General features: G+C 57.9%; 1 protein-coding gene across 2 annotated transcripts in view; it reads left to right on the top strand.

Annotated features, from left to right (window-relative positions):
* Nucleotides 1–5,559: 5,559 nt before the first annotated feature.
* Nucleotides 5,560–18,217, top strand: part of CASKIN2 (CASK interacting protein 2) — a 31,262-nt gene continuing 18,604 nt past the window's right edge. Inside the window, exon 1 of one of the 2 annotated variants that reach the window (XM_088176799.1) lies at nt 5,560–6,246. In XM_088176799.1, the coding sequence (XP_088032925.1) occupies nt 6,153–6,246 (94 nt within the window). In that variant the 5' untranslated portion in view covers nt 5,560–6,152. The remainder of the gene's footprint in view (nt 6,247–18,217) is intronic. The other variant, XM_014878141.2, reaches the window with a different exon arrangement.

The following is an 18,217-nucleotide window of genomic DNA, read 5'->3' as shown; positions in this document are numbered from 1 at the left end:
GTGCTCAGGGAGCCAGGTGATGTGTGAATCAATGTCAGGAGCTACAGGAAGGGCTCCTGTGGGTGGCTTTAAATCTGGGCAATAACCTGCTTTCTGCCGTGGCCTGATTCAGTGCAGGAGAGGCTCTTCCTCACCCTGCTTCATCCTCAGCCTGCACTCTCCTCCCTGCAGGACAGATCCTGTGGTCCAACACAGCCTCTGCCATGGCAGTGCTGCCCTTGTGCTGCCAGACATCAGCCCTGTGCTGACCCTGAACTGAGAGTGTTTGGGCAGTGCTGTCTGCACACCCATCCAGGGAGTCAACCCTGTCTGCCATGGGCATCACACGGCCCTTGCTCCCTTGTTTGCCTGAGCCTCCTCCTGCCCACGTGTGAGATGCAGCCCTGGGATTGCAGCAAGGCCTTGGGTCGAGCTGGGCACGCTTTAAAAAACCAGCAGTGAAAGAGAAGCCTGAGCCACAGCTGAAAGGGGGGAAGAGTATTTCCATCCAGCTGGTTCATAACATACTTAAAATGTTTTAGATGTCTGGTTTGGGGCTTTGCAGACCTCCTGCTCACTCGGTGGGGATGAAATGGCCATGAACTTCCAAGTTGGGTTTTCATGGGGGAGATTTGAGAGTGGGAGTCTTGCACTCCAGAATTTGGAGCCATGTCTGTCACAGCCTCACCTGGAGCCAGTGCTGGCCATGAAGCTGCTGTGGATGCCACTGTGTGTATTGCTTTTGCCAGTGTAGCTGCTTCTATGTTGGGCAGCAAATGCATTGCTTTGAGTGTTCTACCCCATCTCAAAATAATGTCAGAGCAGAGAGGAGGGGTTTGCACAGCTGCAGGGGCTGTGAGACAAGCCAGGATGAGCTGCAGCCACCCAAGACATGGGCTAACCTAAAAAAAAAAAACTGCTTTGAAATGCTGCATTGAGTTTTAAAAAACCCCAACAACCTCCTTCCTAACACTTTACAAGGAGCCGATCGCTGTAGCAGGGACCTCTAGATGGCAACATCGACCTGAGGAGCTGCGAGCAGGAACCGGGGCCCGCAGAACTGAGCAGCCCGACCCGGCTGGAGCCCCCAGTCCCTCACTCAAAGTGGAGAACACAAGTCAGTGCTGCCTTGGGCACCTTTCTGTAGAGGGCAGAGCTGGCCACACAACTGTGCCTGCACCTTGAAACCCCCTAGACTCTAAAACATCTCGTACTGGTGCATAGAAGGTGGGTGAATTGTTAAAGGACTTTCTCTGCAGTGCAAACTCCATCGATGCTCTCAGCACCTGCTCTGCAGGCACAGGGGAATAAATGTCACGGGGGGTCTGTCAGCTCTGCAAGGTGGACATGGTTGAAGCCACTGGCAGCTCTTTGTGCTGGTGTCACCAACCAGGTGTTCAACCTTTGAGAGTTGCTGGAAAACTGGGGTTCATGGTGGGAAATGGGGGCTGCCTGCTCCTTCCAACTCCACTCCCTGCAGGCAGGGCCATGGAGGGAGGGTGTAGTGTCAGGACTGCCAATATATGGGTAAATATGGTAATATTGTATGGTAAATATATGGGTTTGAAGGCTGCACTAGCAACTGTTGATTTCTAAATCCCTCCAGTGGCGCCCTCCATTCAAAAGGCTTGTGTGACACCAGAGACTAAAGTTTGAATTATCCAGCTTTAGCCACACGAGTGTGGCTGCAGCACCACAACCTTTGGCTGGGGATGTCAGGGTGCTGTGCCCTTACTGTGGTGTAACAGCGTGTGCTGGAGGTCGCTGGGGTGAAAAAGTCCTTCCCCTGCCTGAAATGGGACACACATTTTGTACAAAGCAGGACTTGGGCTCCTCTTTTGCAAAGTAGGTCTGTGCTCAGGGAGCTGCAAAGCTTAATTAAGATCCTTAAAAGGACCAAAGGTGCCACATAAATTCAGGGGATTATTATAAATGTCACTGCGCTTTACAAGCTCTGGAAAAACTCAAGAGGAGGAATAACAAGACCTTTCACTTCACAGCCGTTTCTAGCAGGGCTACTTAGAGCTTCGTGCTTCAGCAGAGCAGCCATAAAATGTTGACATTTATAATTAGATGTGCATAATAATCTCTTCATTCTGAAGCTGAAAAGACAGGGTGTGTCTGGAGACGTCAGTCCCTTCCCCTTGCCAAGGATCCCCCTCACTGGGGTTGCTCATGAAACCATCGTTTGGTGAAATGTCTCGAGGCCTGGTTTGAAGAGGTGTGGGATCTTTGCAACTCCCCCAGGGAGCTGTGGGCTGGCCATTTAGTGAATAAAACCAAAGCCTCCGTGTGTTTTTAATCTGATTAGTTGATGATAATCCAGTGGTATCATGCAACAAAAACTGTCCAGCTTTATTAGGCAATCTCTTTTTTAAAAGAACTGTGCTCGAGGGAGCACTTGCCTCTGCTCTTTCTGCTGAAGATTGGCAGAAATGGGTAATTTTCGGTGGTTTTAGTGCTTTGTGAGAGTAGGATTAATCTGGGGCTTGGACAGCTGGGGATCGGTGGATTTTGGTCCCATGGGTGCCATCAGTGGCATTAAGCAGCCCCTCTGCCAAAGGGCCTGAGAGTGGAGGGGGCAAAGGGCTGACAGTGGGGCAGGGCTGGTTCCAGCGTGGAGCTCCTGAATGGATGATGGGGGACCTCTCCCCGAGGCCGCTCCTAGCACTGGACCAATTCCCGATCAAGCCCTAGGTCGGTCCCGTATGACGCCAGTCCCAGACCACCGGCTCAGAGCTGGATTGAGGAGGATGGAGGATTCCCACGGGAGCCAGTCCCGAACCACTGCCTCAGTCCTGGATCGAGAATGGGGAACCTCCCAGCAGCTCGGTCCTGGAGCATCGGGCCGGTCCCGAACCCCACCGGTCCTGGAGCATCGGGCCGGTCCCGAACCCCGCCGGTCCTGGAGCATCGGGCCGGTCCCGAACCCCGCCGGTCCTGAAGCATCGCGCCGGTGCCGCTCCCTGTGGCCGGTACCGGACCGTGCTATGCGTTCAGCCGGACCCCCTTCAAGGCGAACGGATGCCCGGGAGCCCGGGGCAGCCCCGGCCGGGGGCGGAGCGGTGCCGGTGCTGCGGGATGGGCGGCCCGGCCCCTGCCCCGCTCGACGCCGCATCACGGTGAGTGACAGCCGCCCCGGCCCGGCCCCGCCGCACAACCCGCCGGGCTTTTCCAATCAGGCCGGGCCGGGGAGGGATTTCCTGCCGGGACGGGGCCGGCCCGAGCGGGACTTTGCCGAGTGCTTTGCCGCCTGCTCGCCGGGATCCGCGGCTCCGCTCCGGTACCGGCGCCGCTCCCGCCCCGAGCGGCTCGGGAAGTTGCGGCCGGGCCGGGCTCGGCATTGCTCGGTGCGCCGCGGTCCGGAGCGGCTCCGCACGGCGCGGGCGGCTCCGGTCCGGTGCCGTCGGTTCGCCCCGGCGCGGTTCGGTTCGTTCCTGTGCGGCGGGCTGGGAGCGCCGCCAGGTGAGTGGGGCCAGCGGAGCCACTCGCCCCGGGAGCCGCGTAACAGCTCGGCTCGGTGGGGGCAGGAATCCCCCCGAGCGCGCCCGGACGGAGGAGCCGCCCCGCCCGGGGGTCTCGGGGCGGGGGAGGCGGAGGCGCGGCCGGGCCCCCCTCGCTGCCCGCCCGGCCGCGGGGATGGAGCCTCCCGCGGGAACCGAGCTGCCCCCGCCGCCCCTCGGGAGCCGGCTGGGTGCCTTCAGCTCCTTTGCATCTTTCCTTCGCCACTTACGTAACTGGTTTAGGTTTGTTTAGGGGTTTTTCCCCCTCCTCTCCCTCCTTTTTTCCCCCGGCGCTACCGTTGGCTGCGGGAATGTTTGGGATACTTTGGTTCTCCAGGTGGATTCCTGGGCTGGAGGCTCCGCTCTGCTTGTGTGGGAGGGATGTTTTGCTGTTGCTTTTCCAGCTTTGTGCGTTTCTCGAATTTTACCTTCTCTGCTCCTCTCTGGAGAAGGTGAGGAGGTCAGGTCTGCGTTCGGAGCTCTCGGTGTCCCCGAGCTGCCCGCTGAGCCCCGCGTGTTCCGGGAGCCGAGGCAGCAGCACCGGGGCCGTTTTCCCAGTGAGGCCGGGCAGACTTTTCAGATACAAAGTCGTCTCACCACCACACGTTCGGCTCTTGTGAGCTCTCTGGAGGAGCAGCACAGAGTTGGATGCAGTGCACAGGCTTAAACGAAATAGTTCTGAAGACGGTGAGACACGAGAGGTTTCGGGAGGGGATTTGTTTGCAGCAAGAGGTTAGTCTGAGTCAAGTGGCTGAAACTTTGTTGTAAGGTAGATAAGCTTGTGCAGGTGCCCCAGGACGAGGGAGGTGACAGCTGACCCGACGGACACCAGCTTCAGTGCCTAGGGATTCATCAGCTGTGTGGGAATCACACACCCCCTTGTCCCAGAAGCTAAGCCAGTACCTGAGGATCGTATTTTCGTCTGCCCTGTGGTGCTGCAGCCAGGGGAGAGCTGGAACACGGTGGAGCCGTGAGGGGTCCATGTTTATGGGCAGCTGCAGCTCCCGGCTGAGCAATGCTATGCCATGGGATTCTCCTTCTGGTTTTGCTCCCACCCCAACCAGACCTGTCACTGTTGCCTTGTGTCCCCTGTGATTTCCATGCTCCGAACAGTGACCTCGATTGCTTGGAGGAAGCGACACCCACTGTTACATAAACTGTGGAGGGCGAGCGCTCTGGGAAGGGAGACTCCACTGAGCCATGGCCAGGGGAACCAGAGCTGGTTCTGATCCGTCCTGGATGGGTAGAGGGGAACTTGTGGGGTGATGTGGCCATGGCCTTGCAGCTGGCACGGTGTGTGCTCCCTGCTTTCCTGCACGCACGCTCCTCCCCGGTGTTGGAGCAGCCTGCCAGATGCATGGCCCTGAACTAGGAGGGATTTTCTTGCCACACAGTTTGGGCAGCCCGGGTGCAGTGTGGGAGCACAGGCTGGGACATGTGAACTGCTTCTGCAGGACCCTGTGCCCTCTCCAGGGTACCCTGGCTGGCCAGGATATGACCCTGATCCTGTTCTGAGCACAGCTGTCCTGCTGCATTACACCCAGCTCCTCACTGGGGCCAGAGAGAGCTCCTGAACTGGTGAAGAAGTGTCTTGGGTCCCAGGATACTGAGCGTCATGGGGAGTTTGAAGGGTGAGGGTTTATCCTTGCACAGGAGGAGAAGAGTGCGAGGCAGGCTCGAGCAGGCAAGACCCACTCCCGTGGGCTGCAGAGGGCTTTGGCTAAACCTCCCCAGCTCCATCCCTTGTGTGCTGCCACCGGGAAAGGCGAGGGGGAGATGTGTACTCCAAGCCCCGTGTGCTGCCTTTAGGGAGAACGTGGTGTGTGTGGCCCTGGGAGGGCAGGGGAAGAGCTGCACCCCTGCCCTGCTCCGGGGGCAGCACCCTCCGGAGGTTTTCTCCACAGGTTCTTCCCTCTCCGTTTAACATAAGGATGAGCCAAGTCCTTCCAGGACTAAATATAGTCAAAGTATTCGTTCTTCGGCACGGATACAAAAGCTGTCGCGACGGAGCCGGGAGGTAAATGGCCTTTGGGGGCTGACTCTGCTCTTCCCTTCGCAGGTCCCGGGCTGCCGTGCGGGGGCTTGGCCGTGCACGGGGCTCCCCAGCGTGCCTGCAGTGCCGTCACCGGGAGGAATGCCGAAACCAAGGGGCTAATGAGCACCAGAGAGGGAGGATCTATGACTTCCAGATGGCAACGAGCCCATAATCCCTTTGGGAAGAATTAGGGACTCGTCAACGCAGCAGAGCCTGCTGAAGAGAGCGAAGCACGACACCTCTGGCTCCAGGAGTGCTGTGAGAGGCTGAGGGCATCCCAATGCTGCCAGCACTGGACACCCTGCCCCGAGCTGCTTGGCTTCGAGTCACAGAGCTCTGGTGCTGCCGGGAGCCTGTCCCTGAGCACTGAAGTAATTTTTGTTTTAACTGATTGCATGTTCTCCAACCAAACCCCATCTGAGTCCTGCTCCTCCCGACGCAGAAAGGGACTTCTGCCCTTAACAGAGACTTCTTCCTTCTGGTTTTTATGCCCTGTGGGATTGTAAAGTGTCTTTCTACCTGGATTTCATTTCTCATCAAAGTGTGTTTTGAGGAATTAGGGGCTTTTTCCCATGGCTTTATAAACCTCTGGGATCTGAGGGTTTCTACGTGGCCACTGCTCCCACCTGCCTGCGATGGGGCGTGAGCAGGAGCTGATCCAGGCCGTGAAGAACGGGGACATACCTGGTGTGCAGAAACTGGTGGCCAAGATCAAGGCGTCCAAGAGCAGTGAGTACCTGGGCACAGAGCCGTGGGCTCCCTCCCCCTGGCCGGGCACTCCTGCCAGTCCCGGGGTGCAAGTCTCAGTTCTGGCCAAGGCGGGGTGCAGGTGCTGGCTCTGACCCCCGGCACATGAGTTGTGCTGTGGCTGGAGGCGGGAGTGCAGGCACAGCCCGTGCGGATGAATGACTGGGCTGTAAGCAATCCTACAGCTGAGCTGGGGTTCCCCTTGGGCTCGGGGCCAGGGGCCCTGGAGTGTGGGCCACTGAGCAGGGATGGGTGAAGGGAAGCAGCCGTGGCAGGGGGAAATGAACCGCTTTGGGGGGACGCTGCTACAAAGGGTCTTTAGCGGTTGCTGCTCACTCCCAGCCTTATTTATCTTGTGAAAAATTATCATCCCAGCCAGTCGACTGGAACCAATCGTCAAGCCTTGAATTTCAGTCTGGTAATATTTAACCCTTCAGCAGGGCTGTTTTCTTGCCTGTGCTCTCAGAAAGGTCAGCAGCAAGCAGAGCTTGGAGCGAACAGAGGGCTCAAGAGGGTCCTCAAGGGCACCGGGGTCCTGCAGACGCTGCGCGGCGTCTGGAGGAGATGAGGAGGGTGGAAAGATCGATGAGATCGTGTCCAGTGCTACAGAGCCCTTGTATAGAGCTGAGTTCCCGGTTATTTCTCCTGACAGACCAAGAGAAGGAAACTGGGAAAAGTAAATAAAAGGGCTCTCGATGTGATGTCTGGCTGGGGGAAGGTGCACCCTGGCTGCCCGGGCTGTTGGGAGTGTGGATACCCCTGCCAAGGCTGCTCATCGTGGGGGGTCTCACGGGGGTGTGTGGGAAAGCTGAAAGGGAATAAGCTGTCTGGAGGAGGGAGAGAGGAATCTCAGGCAGGAGAAGCTTTAAGGCTTCTTAGGAGCAGCTCAGAGCAGAGAGGCTGGTGCGAAGAAACCCGAGTTAGGCTGGGGATTATAAACGTGAGGAGGGGATCAGCTCCCCTGGGTCATCTACTGGAAAGCTTTGACTGTGGCCAGAACTTTGCAGATCTCAACTGCTGGGCTTTCTGAAGGGCTGGGTGCCACCTCCTCCCCATAACAAGGGCATCTGGTGCCCTTTCCCTGGGTGAAGGTACTGGGTGCCATTGCCTCTGCTGCTCAGGGACTGTGCCTGTACAGGGTCGCTGAGCTGAACAAGAGCAGTCTGCCCATGTGGGTGGTTGAAGGACACCCCCAAGGCAATAAATAACGTGAGTGTCCTGCTGGCTGACGCAGCCCTATCCCCTGAGCTGGTGTCCCATGGCCGGGCAGTGTGGGCAGGTTGGGGTGCCCATGTCTCTCCTCTCCTTCACCCAGAGGGGTGAAGTCACACTGGTTTTCTCCTGTACCCTCCAGTAACTCTCTCCCAGTTCAGTCCCGTCTGTTTTCTCTCTGGAGTCTTGTCCTCCCTGCAGCCGTGGGGCACCCACGTGAACATGTGTGTTTAACTCCCCTGCTGCAGCGGCACCAGCAGCTCCCTCAGCTTATTTTCATTTTGTTCCTTTATAAGAAAGGGCCAAAATACCCCTCCAAGGCCACTGCTGCAAGCCCTCAGAGGAGCTCCTGTGCTAGACTTGCTGTAGGGCTTGAAGGCTCATCCCTGGCATGGAGGGCACCACTGTTCCTTATCCCTTATGGTTCCCTCTCCCTCTTCTCACCGATGCCATGTGAGCCAAGCATTTGCTGCCTTTGCTGCTCATTAAAGCGCCTTTTCCATACGACAGGCTGAGATGCTGACTTTTATTTTATTTTTTTTATCATATATTTTTTAAAATCCCTCTAAGAGTCCTTCTGCTGTCTCAGTGGATTGGGAGCTCGATCGCTGTGATCAGCCCTCTGGGGCTTTCTGTGCCTAAAAAAGTCACCGCACGTAAGCAAAATCCAAGCGCCAGTCCTGGCAGCGGGAACTTCAGGGACACGTTGTTTAATATTCTCCGTGCGCAGCCGCCTCCCCGCGCAAGCGCCGCCGCACAAGTGGGTCACAGCACCTCGCATTCCAAGGTGCTGGGGTGGGACAAGATTTTTGGGGGGCAGGAGCCAGGAGGGAAAGGGCAGGCGAGGGCAGTTGTCCTGCCTGCGGGAAGGGGATGTCGGCGAGACGCTGTGGTCACTCGTGCAGCCAGGGAGGGGGTTCTGGTCTGGGAGAGCCAGGCTGCTCCTGCCGGGCCAGCCGTGCTTTGCTGAGGTTCCCTGGCAATGGAAACATCCCGCTTTTTATTTTCCTTCTCCCTCTCCCCTCCCCTCTGCTTCGGGAGCGCTGCAGAGTTTAATTGAAATTGTTAAACGACCCATCACGGCTTTGGCCTCTCTCCCCCACGATCAATCACGTCCCTGGGCTGCTGCCCTCGCCAACAATGCACCAGTTGGCCCGGCCAGGGCCAGCACTGAGGGCTTGGGGCTCCTGGGGGAGATGAGAGGCAGAGCCTCTCTGGCCAGGAATGTCCTGGAGCTGGATGGTGCCCGGCAAAGTTTGGGTGTCCCCATCCCTGGATGCAGGATCAAGGGACAGGGAATGGGGGGAGGCCAGGGTGATGCTGGGAGAGGGGGTGCCCCTGCGATGGCTGGGGGCTGGAGGAGCTGTGGAAGGTGATGGGAGCTGGACTCACTGTTTGCCTTCCTCAAGGGAGTGGTGAGAGTTTTTGTTTAGACCTATGCGAAGTGCAAAGAAAGGGCAGCAGCTGAGCAAACTGGTGTGAAACTCTCAAGGACAGGGAGCAAAGCCCTGCTGGGATTTAGCTGCTGCCTTGAGGAGGTCTGGTCAGCCACTTGCCCCATTTTACCAGGTATGTTGGTGCTTTCCAGACCTTAGATATTAAGGACTGGGGTGGGCTCCTGGGACATGGCTGTGTTTGGGCCATCACCTAGCAAGTTGCAGAGGGGTCTTGGCTTTATCTCCGTGCCTGTGTTGGAGCCTCTCACTGCTACATCCCAGCAGCACAAAGCATGTTAAACTTCTCTCAAGAGCTGTGCCAGCCTCAGATGCTGCCACCATCCAGTTTGGCAGGAGAAGGATGATGTTGCTCCACGTGCTATGAGACTGTAGCAGGAAGATGTGGGATAACTCACTTCTTCTCTCACCCTTGAATTTTTTCTAATCCCAAGTAGCTGTGTCAGCTTAAGCCTCAAAGTGTGAGGTTTAATATCTCTCCTGTGATTTTTTAGCCTTCGTCACTGGTGCTCTGTGTCCCTCTCCTCTTCAGAAACCTCCACCCTCCTTTCATGACCTGCCGGGATTTATGCTTCTCCCAACAGCAGCAGGTCTGTAGTTGTTTGGGGGAGAAGTTGCTTCTTTTTGCAATCTGGGAGTTATTTTTTAATGGTGTTGGATGTGCCTTTGTGCCAGGCAGCAAGCTCAGTGCAGAAGAGAACCATCCTCCTCTTCACTGCTGCTACCAGCAAGGCTTGTCCCAAACCCTCGGGTACTCCAGGTGCTATTCCTGGTCTGGCTGCAGGGCAGAGCCCAGACTGGCCTTGGGCAGGATCCTTATCGTGTCAGGCTCTGTTACACCCGATGGCTTTCCCTGGTGGCAGTGGTGCAGAGGTGCCTGGGCACCTTTCCTGCTCCACTCCTGCCCCGGGCAGCGCAGGCGGCTGGACCCGGCTGTGCCACCGAGCACAGGTGTGACCCTGGCCACGTCCCTTACAGCCTAAGTTTGGAGGACGAGTTCCCAAAGCTTCCTTGGCTGTGTCCTCCCCTCCTCTCCCCGCACGCTGTAGGTCTGACGGGCTGGACCGGCTCCGCAGCCGCGCTCCGACTTGGAAAGGCTGTGGGCACGCCTGCGGAGAGACGCTGAGAAACTCTGCCGAAACGGGCAAAACTCCCTCTTCCTCCAGGACTGAGCCAGGAGCGGGGTGAGGCACCGTGCCCGGGGAGCCGGGCTGGCGGTGGCCCCGTGCCGGGGACCCCACCACCCCCAGCATGCCCAAACCTGCTCCTGAACCAGCCTGCGGTGGGTGGGTGGTAGGAGCGGGAGAAAAGAGGCTTCAAAGGCTCCAGAGAGTGCGGCAGCCACGGGGCTGGATGGTGGTGGGGCTGCAGCTCCATGGCAAGGTGGGGTCAATCCTTTCTTCCTCCTCCTGTGGCTCCTGACCTCCCTGGAAGTGGAGGGGTCTCCTCTGGTAGCCTAGTGTTTGCTGGCTGGATTTTCCCATCCACATCCTGGTGTTCCCACCTCTCTTGCTGGGAAGGAAAAGCCCTGCAGAGGCAGCGGAAGGAGTGAAGGGACAGTTGGTTTTCAAAGCTGGGCTCCAACGGGTGTTGTGTTTGGAAAGGGGCCCGGCTGCCACCGGAGCGCCCGGAGCCAGGGAAGGAGTCGCTGTGCCGAGTGCAGGAGATAAGGCACGAGCAAACATTGTCACACGGGGAGACGGAGGAGCCTGTGCAGGGCATCGGCTGGCCCAGCCCCTGCCCCTCTGCACCCCACTTCCCTGTGTTCACAGCTCCACATCTCCCCCTGTTCCAGGGCTGTATTTCTGTCCCCAGCCTTTGGACACCCATTGGCAGGGCAACCTGTGGTCCTTGCTGTCAGCCTGGGCTACTGCAGCTGACTTTTTCTTGTCTCCGTAAAAGAGTGTGGGGAAAACCAGGCTAATTCTGGGGAAGGGGATAAATGTGGGGACTTGTGAGCCTGCTCCAGGCTATGCTGCCATCCTTTGGAGATGGCCAGACAGTACTGGGGTAACCCAGGGAATCTGGGATCTCCTGGAAGTGTGGAGGTCCCTCAGGGCCATGGATGGAGCCAGGCTGGCAGCCGTCCCCAGTGTCACAGGAAGGAGGCTGAGGTTTGGGACAGGAGGGGAATTTCCATCCCTTGGGCATTTCCTGGTGACTCAGCCCAGACCAGGGGGCTCAGCTACTCCTTCCCAAGGGCTGCAGAGGCCGTTTTGGCTGTGTGACCCAGAAACACGCCACACTTCAGATGAGGACAGCTTGCAGGCAGGCAGGGAGGGCAGCCCCGAGCCCTGGGACTCCGTGTGCCTGGCTGCCAGCAGCACACGGGCACGGGAACCAGGACGGTGCTCCCCAGAGCTGCAGAGAACGGGACGTGGCAAGGACACTGCCAGCATAGGCATTCCGTCCTCTGGCTTGGCTGGTTCCAGGAAGGAGCTGGTGGACGACAACAAGGACCAGCATCACTTCTGCCACCTCTCTGTCAGGATCCCAGTGCCACAGAGAGGTTTTTCTGGGAAGGTGAGCGGTGAATTGTTGGATCCCAGTGGCGATGAACCGCGTGTTAAGATGGTTTCCTGCTGGAAATGGATGCTTCCACCAGCATTGCTCCGGCAAGAGTTAAAAGCGGGGTTGGATGCCGTGCGTGTATGTGTGCATGCACGCGCCCTGCTTTGTTTTTAAAAGCGCCTCGGCTGTCCTGGATCCCCGCCAGACCCGGGGCCCGCCGCTGGCAAAAACTCCGGCAAAGGAGTATGAAAGGGGCAAGAAACTAAATAACAATAAACCACCTTCTTTTTTTTTGCTGGCTGCTCTAGCAAGCAAGAGGGTGGGGAGGAGCTGTGAGCATTCTGGCTCCCCCTAAATCCCATCCCGGCTTCCCTAAAAAATCATGCCTGGGATGGAGAGGGAGGGATCTGTTTGAACCTTGGGGCTGTAATATCACCCAAGCCTTGCCGAGGTGTCCTGGTGAGTCACAGACCTGTCTGGAGATGCCCAAACTGCTTGGAAATGGCTCTGTCGGTATGATCTCTACCCTCCCAGGGAAGGGCTGGATACTCTGGCTCATCCCTCGCTCCTGCGGGATGCTGCCGGGGGTAGGTGCGCAGCCTCCCCGAGTTGTTTGCAACCCCAGGGAGAAAGGCCGGAGCTGCAAGCGAGCAGGGCTGCGATGGCGAGATAAGGGAGCAGGGAGAACCTGCGTGAGTGAGGCAGGTCTGCGGCTCCCGCAGCATCCCAGGCCTGGTGCAACACGTCCGGCTGTGCTTCCGCCAGGCGCTGCCAGCGCCGCTCCCCGCGGGCCCAGCCAAGGCTGCGCAGGGAGCGCGTGGCCCCCGGCACTGATGCCATGCCCAGACCCCTGCCCCATCCTCCCCGGTGCTGTCCCAGCAGCTGGGTTCTGGCTTGGCCACCCCAGGTGAGTGGCTGTGCTGGGAGGGGTGAAAACTCCTGGGGTTTCGTAATGCTGGGCATGGCTGGTTGTGTAAGGCCCTGTCTGCCTGGAAGGGAGTTGGCAAGCATGGCAAGGGCATCTGGTGCTTGTCACCGAGGCGTCCCCAGCAGCAAGGTTGGCTCAGGCTCTGACACCCACTTTGCAGGTGCCTCTTTCCCCCATGGAACATCTATCCCAGGGGCTGCCTGCCTGATTCTCCCAGTCCAGCAGCCCCTTGTGAGGCATTGCCTTGTTTCTCTGCCAGGACAGACATGGATAAGCCTGAAGGGGGTTTCCAGCTGGAGCTGAACTGGGTGCAAATAGCAGTATGGAGACTGGGACCCCACTGACCTTCCCCTTCCATGGGTGTCCTGTCTCCCTGGGCAGCACACCCAACTCACAGCCTTTGCAGCCCCTCAGGGACCTGGGATGTGTCCCCAGCATGGCAAGGCCACGTGAGAACCACTTGCCTCAGTGGCCTCCAAAGGGGGCCAGAGTCCTCCCTGGTGGCTAATCATTGCCTACACGAGGGACATGGGGACACGGTGAGTCTGGCCAGCAGCGTGGGGTCCAGCACAGCCATGGCCCAAGGATTGCTTTGGGCTGCAACCCAGGCTGCTCTGGTTGGTCTGAAGCAGCTCTGCTTTGGTTTTGTGGGGCTGACACAGATGGGAAGGGCATCATGAGCCTTCCTGGCTTCCCTGAACCAGTACCTGCTAATCCTGCTGGCTTAAAAAGAAGGGAGACGCTCCTCCTTAGAGGGAAGGAGGCTCCTGCACAGAATGAGGTGCTACCTCTGACCCTGCTCTGTGTCTCTAAACCTCAAGAGCTACTTAAGCACTGGGAGAGTCCTCAGTTTCCTCCTCAACAGTGTTGAGGCGCAGGCAACTCCCTGTCTTGGAGCATCTGTCCCACTGGTTATATTAGCAGCACATGGATATCCTGGAGCTGCTTCTCTGTTCCTTTCACCCCAAACCTGTTGTGGGCATGCAGGTGTCCAGCTCTGAGTCCCCAAAGTCATGGCTCTACTCTGTCCCACTGCAGCCTGCTCCAAATGCCTGTGGCTTTGTGGGACTGAATTCACACCAGGTGAGTGGTCCTGGATGAACATCTCCACCCAGGAGCAGTGCAGGTGGGTGCCTCTTCTCAGGGGGCACAGCCCAGAGCCTGGGACAGGGACCAGCATGTGGCTATCAGCCCCCTGCACCCACACGTGTTACTGGCTGTGTGTTTGCAAAACCAGAACCTTGTTTTCCAGGAAGGGACGTGAGGCTTCCAGTGCTGGTTGGCTCTCACAGTGCTTTCCCAGAAGGGTTGCCACTGCTCAGAAAGCCGTTCCCTGCCAGGCCTGGGGGTGGAGCAACCCGCCATGGTCTCATAGCCAGGGTGGGGGCATCCAATGCCAGAGGAGGGGTAGCACAGAGCAAGAAGTGGTGCCTTTTCCTACAAAAAGGAGCAGATGGAGGCAGAGTGTCCCCTTTCTCCCCGTGCTCCCCTACTTTCTCCCTGCACCCCCGGGATGCTGCGGGGCAGCAGGTGGGGGTTCCAGGGCTCGCTCCCACGTCCTGCCTGCGCCGCCAAGTCGGGCTTGCCGGGGCCGTTCCCGACACGCACCCGCCGCGCAGGGAAGGCGTAAACAGATCGGGTTTAAACAGATCGGGTTCCAGGCAGGGGTCCAGGGAGCGGGCAGGCCTTGGCTTGTGTCCCACCGCCGCTCCGTCGGGATGGGGTGTGGGGAGCGCCCAGGCAGGGCTGGGATGGAGGGGCTGACCTGGCAGAGGGGTCCCTGCAGGCAGCAGAGTCCCTGCGGGAAGCTGGGCACGGCATTGGTTTGACAAGGAGCCAAGGATGTTGCCTCTGCCTCTGTTTACCTTTGGTGCTGAGGTGGGCCTTTTCTTTGGGGGGTGGGAGGTGTTGATGTGGTGCCCCCAAACCCCTTCCTGATCCCTTTATAGGGAGCTGCTGACTAGAGCTCAGCCTATGGACTGGGCGTCCTCAGATCCAGCTCTTTCTTTTCTGTTGGAGTTGTATTGTGACGCCTTTGACCTTGCTGTAACTCAGCCCTTGTTCCTTCCAAGGTATATGGGGGGATGGGGCTGCTCCGTGTCGCCTTTGTCCCCAGCTGGTCCCCAAGCAGCTGCTGCCCGACCCTGGCGTCCGGGCTGGGCAATGGGAGGAACCTGCTGCACTCCCTGCCGGCCCTGGAGCAGCTGGGACGAGGGGAGGGGGTCAGGAACGCAGTGCCCAGAATAACTCGGCAGTCACCAAGGGCCCCGAAAGGGATGGGAAGGTGGGTGTGGGGTCCTGGGGTGGGTTCCTGCTTCCAGGACAGGGTGATGCCTCTCCTCAGGACACAGACTGTCACCAGCTGCTAAGTGATTGCTCCTTCCCTGTGGGGACATGCAGGGTGGTACAGGACATCCTGGTCATATAGCTGTCATGTCCCTCTCCTATCCACTGCATGTGGAACCCTGCTGTAGACCAGGATCCCAGGCAAATCCTTCACTGCCACAGCTACAGGAAAATATCCCAATCCAGCTAAGGCAATGGGCAAGATTTTGTCAACGGCTTCTCCTACTTTGGCATTGTGCAGCCAGAAAACCAGGCAGGCAGCTGGAGGGTCTGATCTCTGGGAAGGACCACTCACTCTGGGCATGGACACCTTTCCCTGTCTTGGGAGGGAAAGGAGAGAGTGGCAATGGGACCACCTCTCTCAGGCTGCTTGTCCCAGGCTGGAGAGAGCTTGGCCTGTGCCTGCTGGGGATGGACCCATCCTTCTCCCATTCCCACTTGCCAGCAATGTGGAGCAGCCAGTCAGTTCTCATGTGTTTTGGTAGGTGACCTTTGCACAGGGAATGAAAACAGCAAGGTGCCCTGTGCCCCCTTACCATCACTGGAGAAGAGATTTGGAGAGGGATCCCTCCCATCCATCATGGCTTGGGAGCTGAGCAGCCACTGCTGGGTGAGATCCTTATGCTCTTTCCCAATGCAGATGCCACAAATGGCTGCAGCACCACGGAATCTGCAGGAGCAGTCACCCATCCCTTAAGGGTCCAGCATCCCTTAAGACAGGCAGGAACCAGAGGCCACGTTTTGGTTCTGTCCTGGAGGGAAGAAGACGTTTTGCTGAAGCCGCTGAAATCCAGGTTGCAATTCAGAGGGAGCCAGACAGTGCAGGGATCGCTTGCTGGAAGGAAGCTTTAGGAAGCTGAGCCTTTCAGATTGGCAAGAGAGAATATAGTCAGCAGCCCCCCAGAAGTGGAAATCCTTGGTTTTTAGGAAAACCCAGTCCCCAGGCAGCAGCTGCCACGTCCCTGCAGAGCCCAGGCTGTGACTGTCCAGGGGATCCTGCCGGCACATCCCCGAGCGGGGCTGGCGGCAGCACCCGCTCGCGGGGTCAGAGTTGAGGAAAGGCATCCGCAAGGTATTTTTAACTGTGACTCCAATCTCTGGCCGCCAGCAGCCGTCTGAGGTTAGTCCAGGGCTGCTGACAGCTGATTGCCCACGGGCTGCTGGCGAGAGGGGGGAGTTTTGAGTAAAATTCAGTTCCCAGCCGTGTCGTGGCCTCGGGAAGGAGTGGCGGCACTTGAACCATCGACCTTCTGGGTGACCTCGAGCGAACAGCTTCACCTCCCGCTGCCTCCCCTCCCATCCTGCATGTGCCTTGCCCAGATTAGCGCAGCCAGGGTGGGGACAGCCACTCCGTCCGCCCTGGCAGTGCCTGCTCCAGATGCACGGCAGCTTCCCTGGGGCCAAAGGAGGAGGATGTCACAGGATTTCCAGCCTCCGCATCGATGTGTGCTTTGAGTACTGGCTCCACCGGCTGGAGCAGCTCCTGGGTGCCAAGTTGCCATGTGCAGGCACGGGGCTGGCACTGATGGCATCATGGTGCCATAGGGCTGTGGCAGCCCAGTCCTCCAGCTTCAGCCTTGCCCTGCTTCCCCTGGGAGCTGCACGGTTGCTGCAACCTCCAAGCTACGATGTAGGGTCTGGATCCTTGTTTGACTCCTTTGAGCCCACAGGGCTTTTCTGGCCACTGTTGGCTGCTCTAATTTTTATCTGGGGCTCATTGTTAGAACCATAAAATAAATAGGTACGTGCTGCTCTGGAGCGTCAAACTCCTCCAGGTGTAGGTGGGTTGCTGGGTTGCTGCGTCCCTGTCCGCCCTCCCTAATTAACTGTTGCTCAGCTAATCCTGACTTACTGACCTGCCCTAATCTTCCCATGCAAGGCCAGCCCTTCACTGCTGGCTCCTGTCACTCACCTCTTGTCCCCTGTGAGCCTCTCTCATGTTCACAGCCCTAGGTACGTGATGGACAATGGTATCCCATGAAGCAACTGAATACACGGTGGGAGACGGTACCCTGGGAAGCAGCATCCCCCCCATGCAGGGGTGCCAAGGTTGTTTTCCTGACCCGCAGCTCCCTCTGCCCACACTCACACTGCTCCTCTCACCGTCCCCCACATCCTGCTTCCCCCCTTTCTTCCTCCCATTGACCTGCTGCCGGTTGGATTATTTCTCCCCAGATGCTGCAATCTGCATGTTTCCCAGGTTGAATCTGCCTGGGTTTGTTCTCCTAATCTCTCTAAGTCCTTTTTGTGTTATTTTTGCCCTTGTCAATCTGTAGCACATCCACCACGGATTATTTTAATTCACCATTTGCTGGGTATGGCATTAATGACAGCACTGAGAGTGTCTGTAGGTGCAGCCCCTTTGCCAGGGTCTCTGGGATAGCCCTTCCTTGGCTTCTAGAGAACAGCAGGACATGAGCTAAGGCGCATTGTTAATGCTGGAGCTGATGCTCTGCTGTGTCCCACAGCCCAGGGGTGGCCCTTGTCCCCACGGGGTGCCTGCTGCAGGTTCAGGCAGTGTTCACACTTGGCTGTTGGCCCCCACCGCTATCGGCCCATCTCTTCCCGCTCGGGAGGCATCCTGTCCTTTCGGAAGGATGGGGGAAATGGAAAAGGCTCCACCTCTTCCCTGGGCAAATACAGCTCCTCTGAGTTCATATCCTGGAGAGCGGAATAGCCAGGTCCCAGCAGGGACGGTGACTTCACCTCCCGGTAACGCGTTTCCCTGGCCAGCTGGGAAAGGAGCCCTTGTATATCTCTGAAGGAGCCGCCTGCCTTCCCCCACCCGAAGCCTTTCCCAGCTGTTTCCATCCTGGATGGGGCTGGGGGATGCAATTTTGGCTCTGTGGGGAAGGGGTGTTACCACTTCTCCTGGCCAGGGGAGCTGGGCTGGGCTGCATCACTTTTGCAGTAGGAAACCCACAAATTATTGTGGAGAAGGGGAGCAAGCACCATTCATCTCACCCCAGCTGAAATCCTTCTGGGGGCTTGAAACTCAGAGTAGGAGCCCATGTTTGGCTTTTGCAAGGGGTGAATCCAGCCCCAAAGGATTCCTGTGATGCTCTTTTTCCTGCTTGGCGTTTGTCCCCTCTGTCCCCTGTGGCCATCGAACCTTGGGGTCGAGAGCTGAGAGCTGCACCTTCTTCCCAGCTGTGTGGATGGAGACAGAGTTTCCGATTCTGCTTTTCCTTTCATTGTTCTGGGAGCCTTCACTTTGAACAAACTGCCTGTTTTTTCCTGCTTTGCTTGAGGGGAAGCAGCAGGGGGGAATTGGGGGTTTGGATGGGGGTCCTGGAGTGGCTGGGCTGGGGGTAAGTGATCAATGTCTGTGCTGTGTGGGGATGCTGCCCAATGTCTCACCTGCTGCCAGCCTCTAAAAAAACCTTAACATTTTGATTTCCTCTGGAAAAAATATTCCCAGCCATTTCCAAAGAAGGAAAAAGGCTCCCAGTTGACTCCATGGTCCTGCTGCCCTATCCCTCTTTGCCTGTGGTGGGCCTCC

This window comes from Sturnus vulgaris, chromosome 20 (assembly GCF_052056855.1).
Source record: "Sturnus vulgaris isolate bStuVul1 chromosome 20, bStuVul1.hap1, whole genome shotgun sequence".
NCBI lineage: Eukaryota > Metazoa > Chordata > Aves > Passeriformes > Sturnidae > Sturnus > Sturnus vulgaris.
This window is presented reverse-complemented; position numbering and strand designations above follow the sequence as displayed.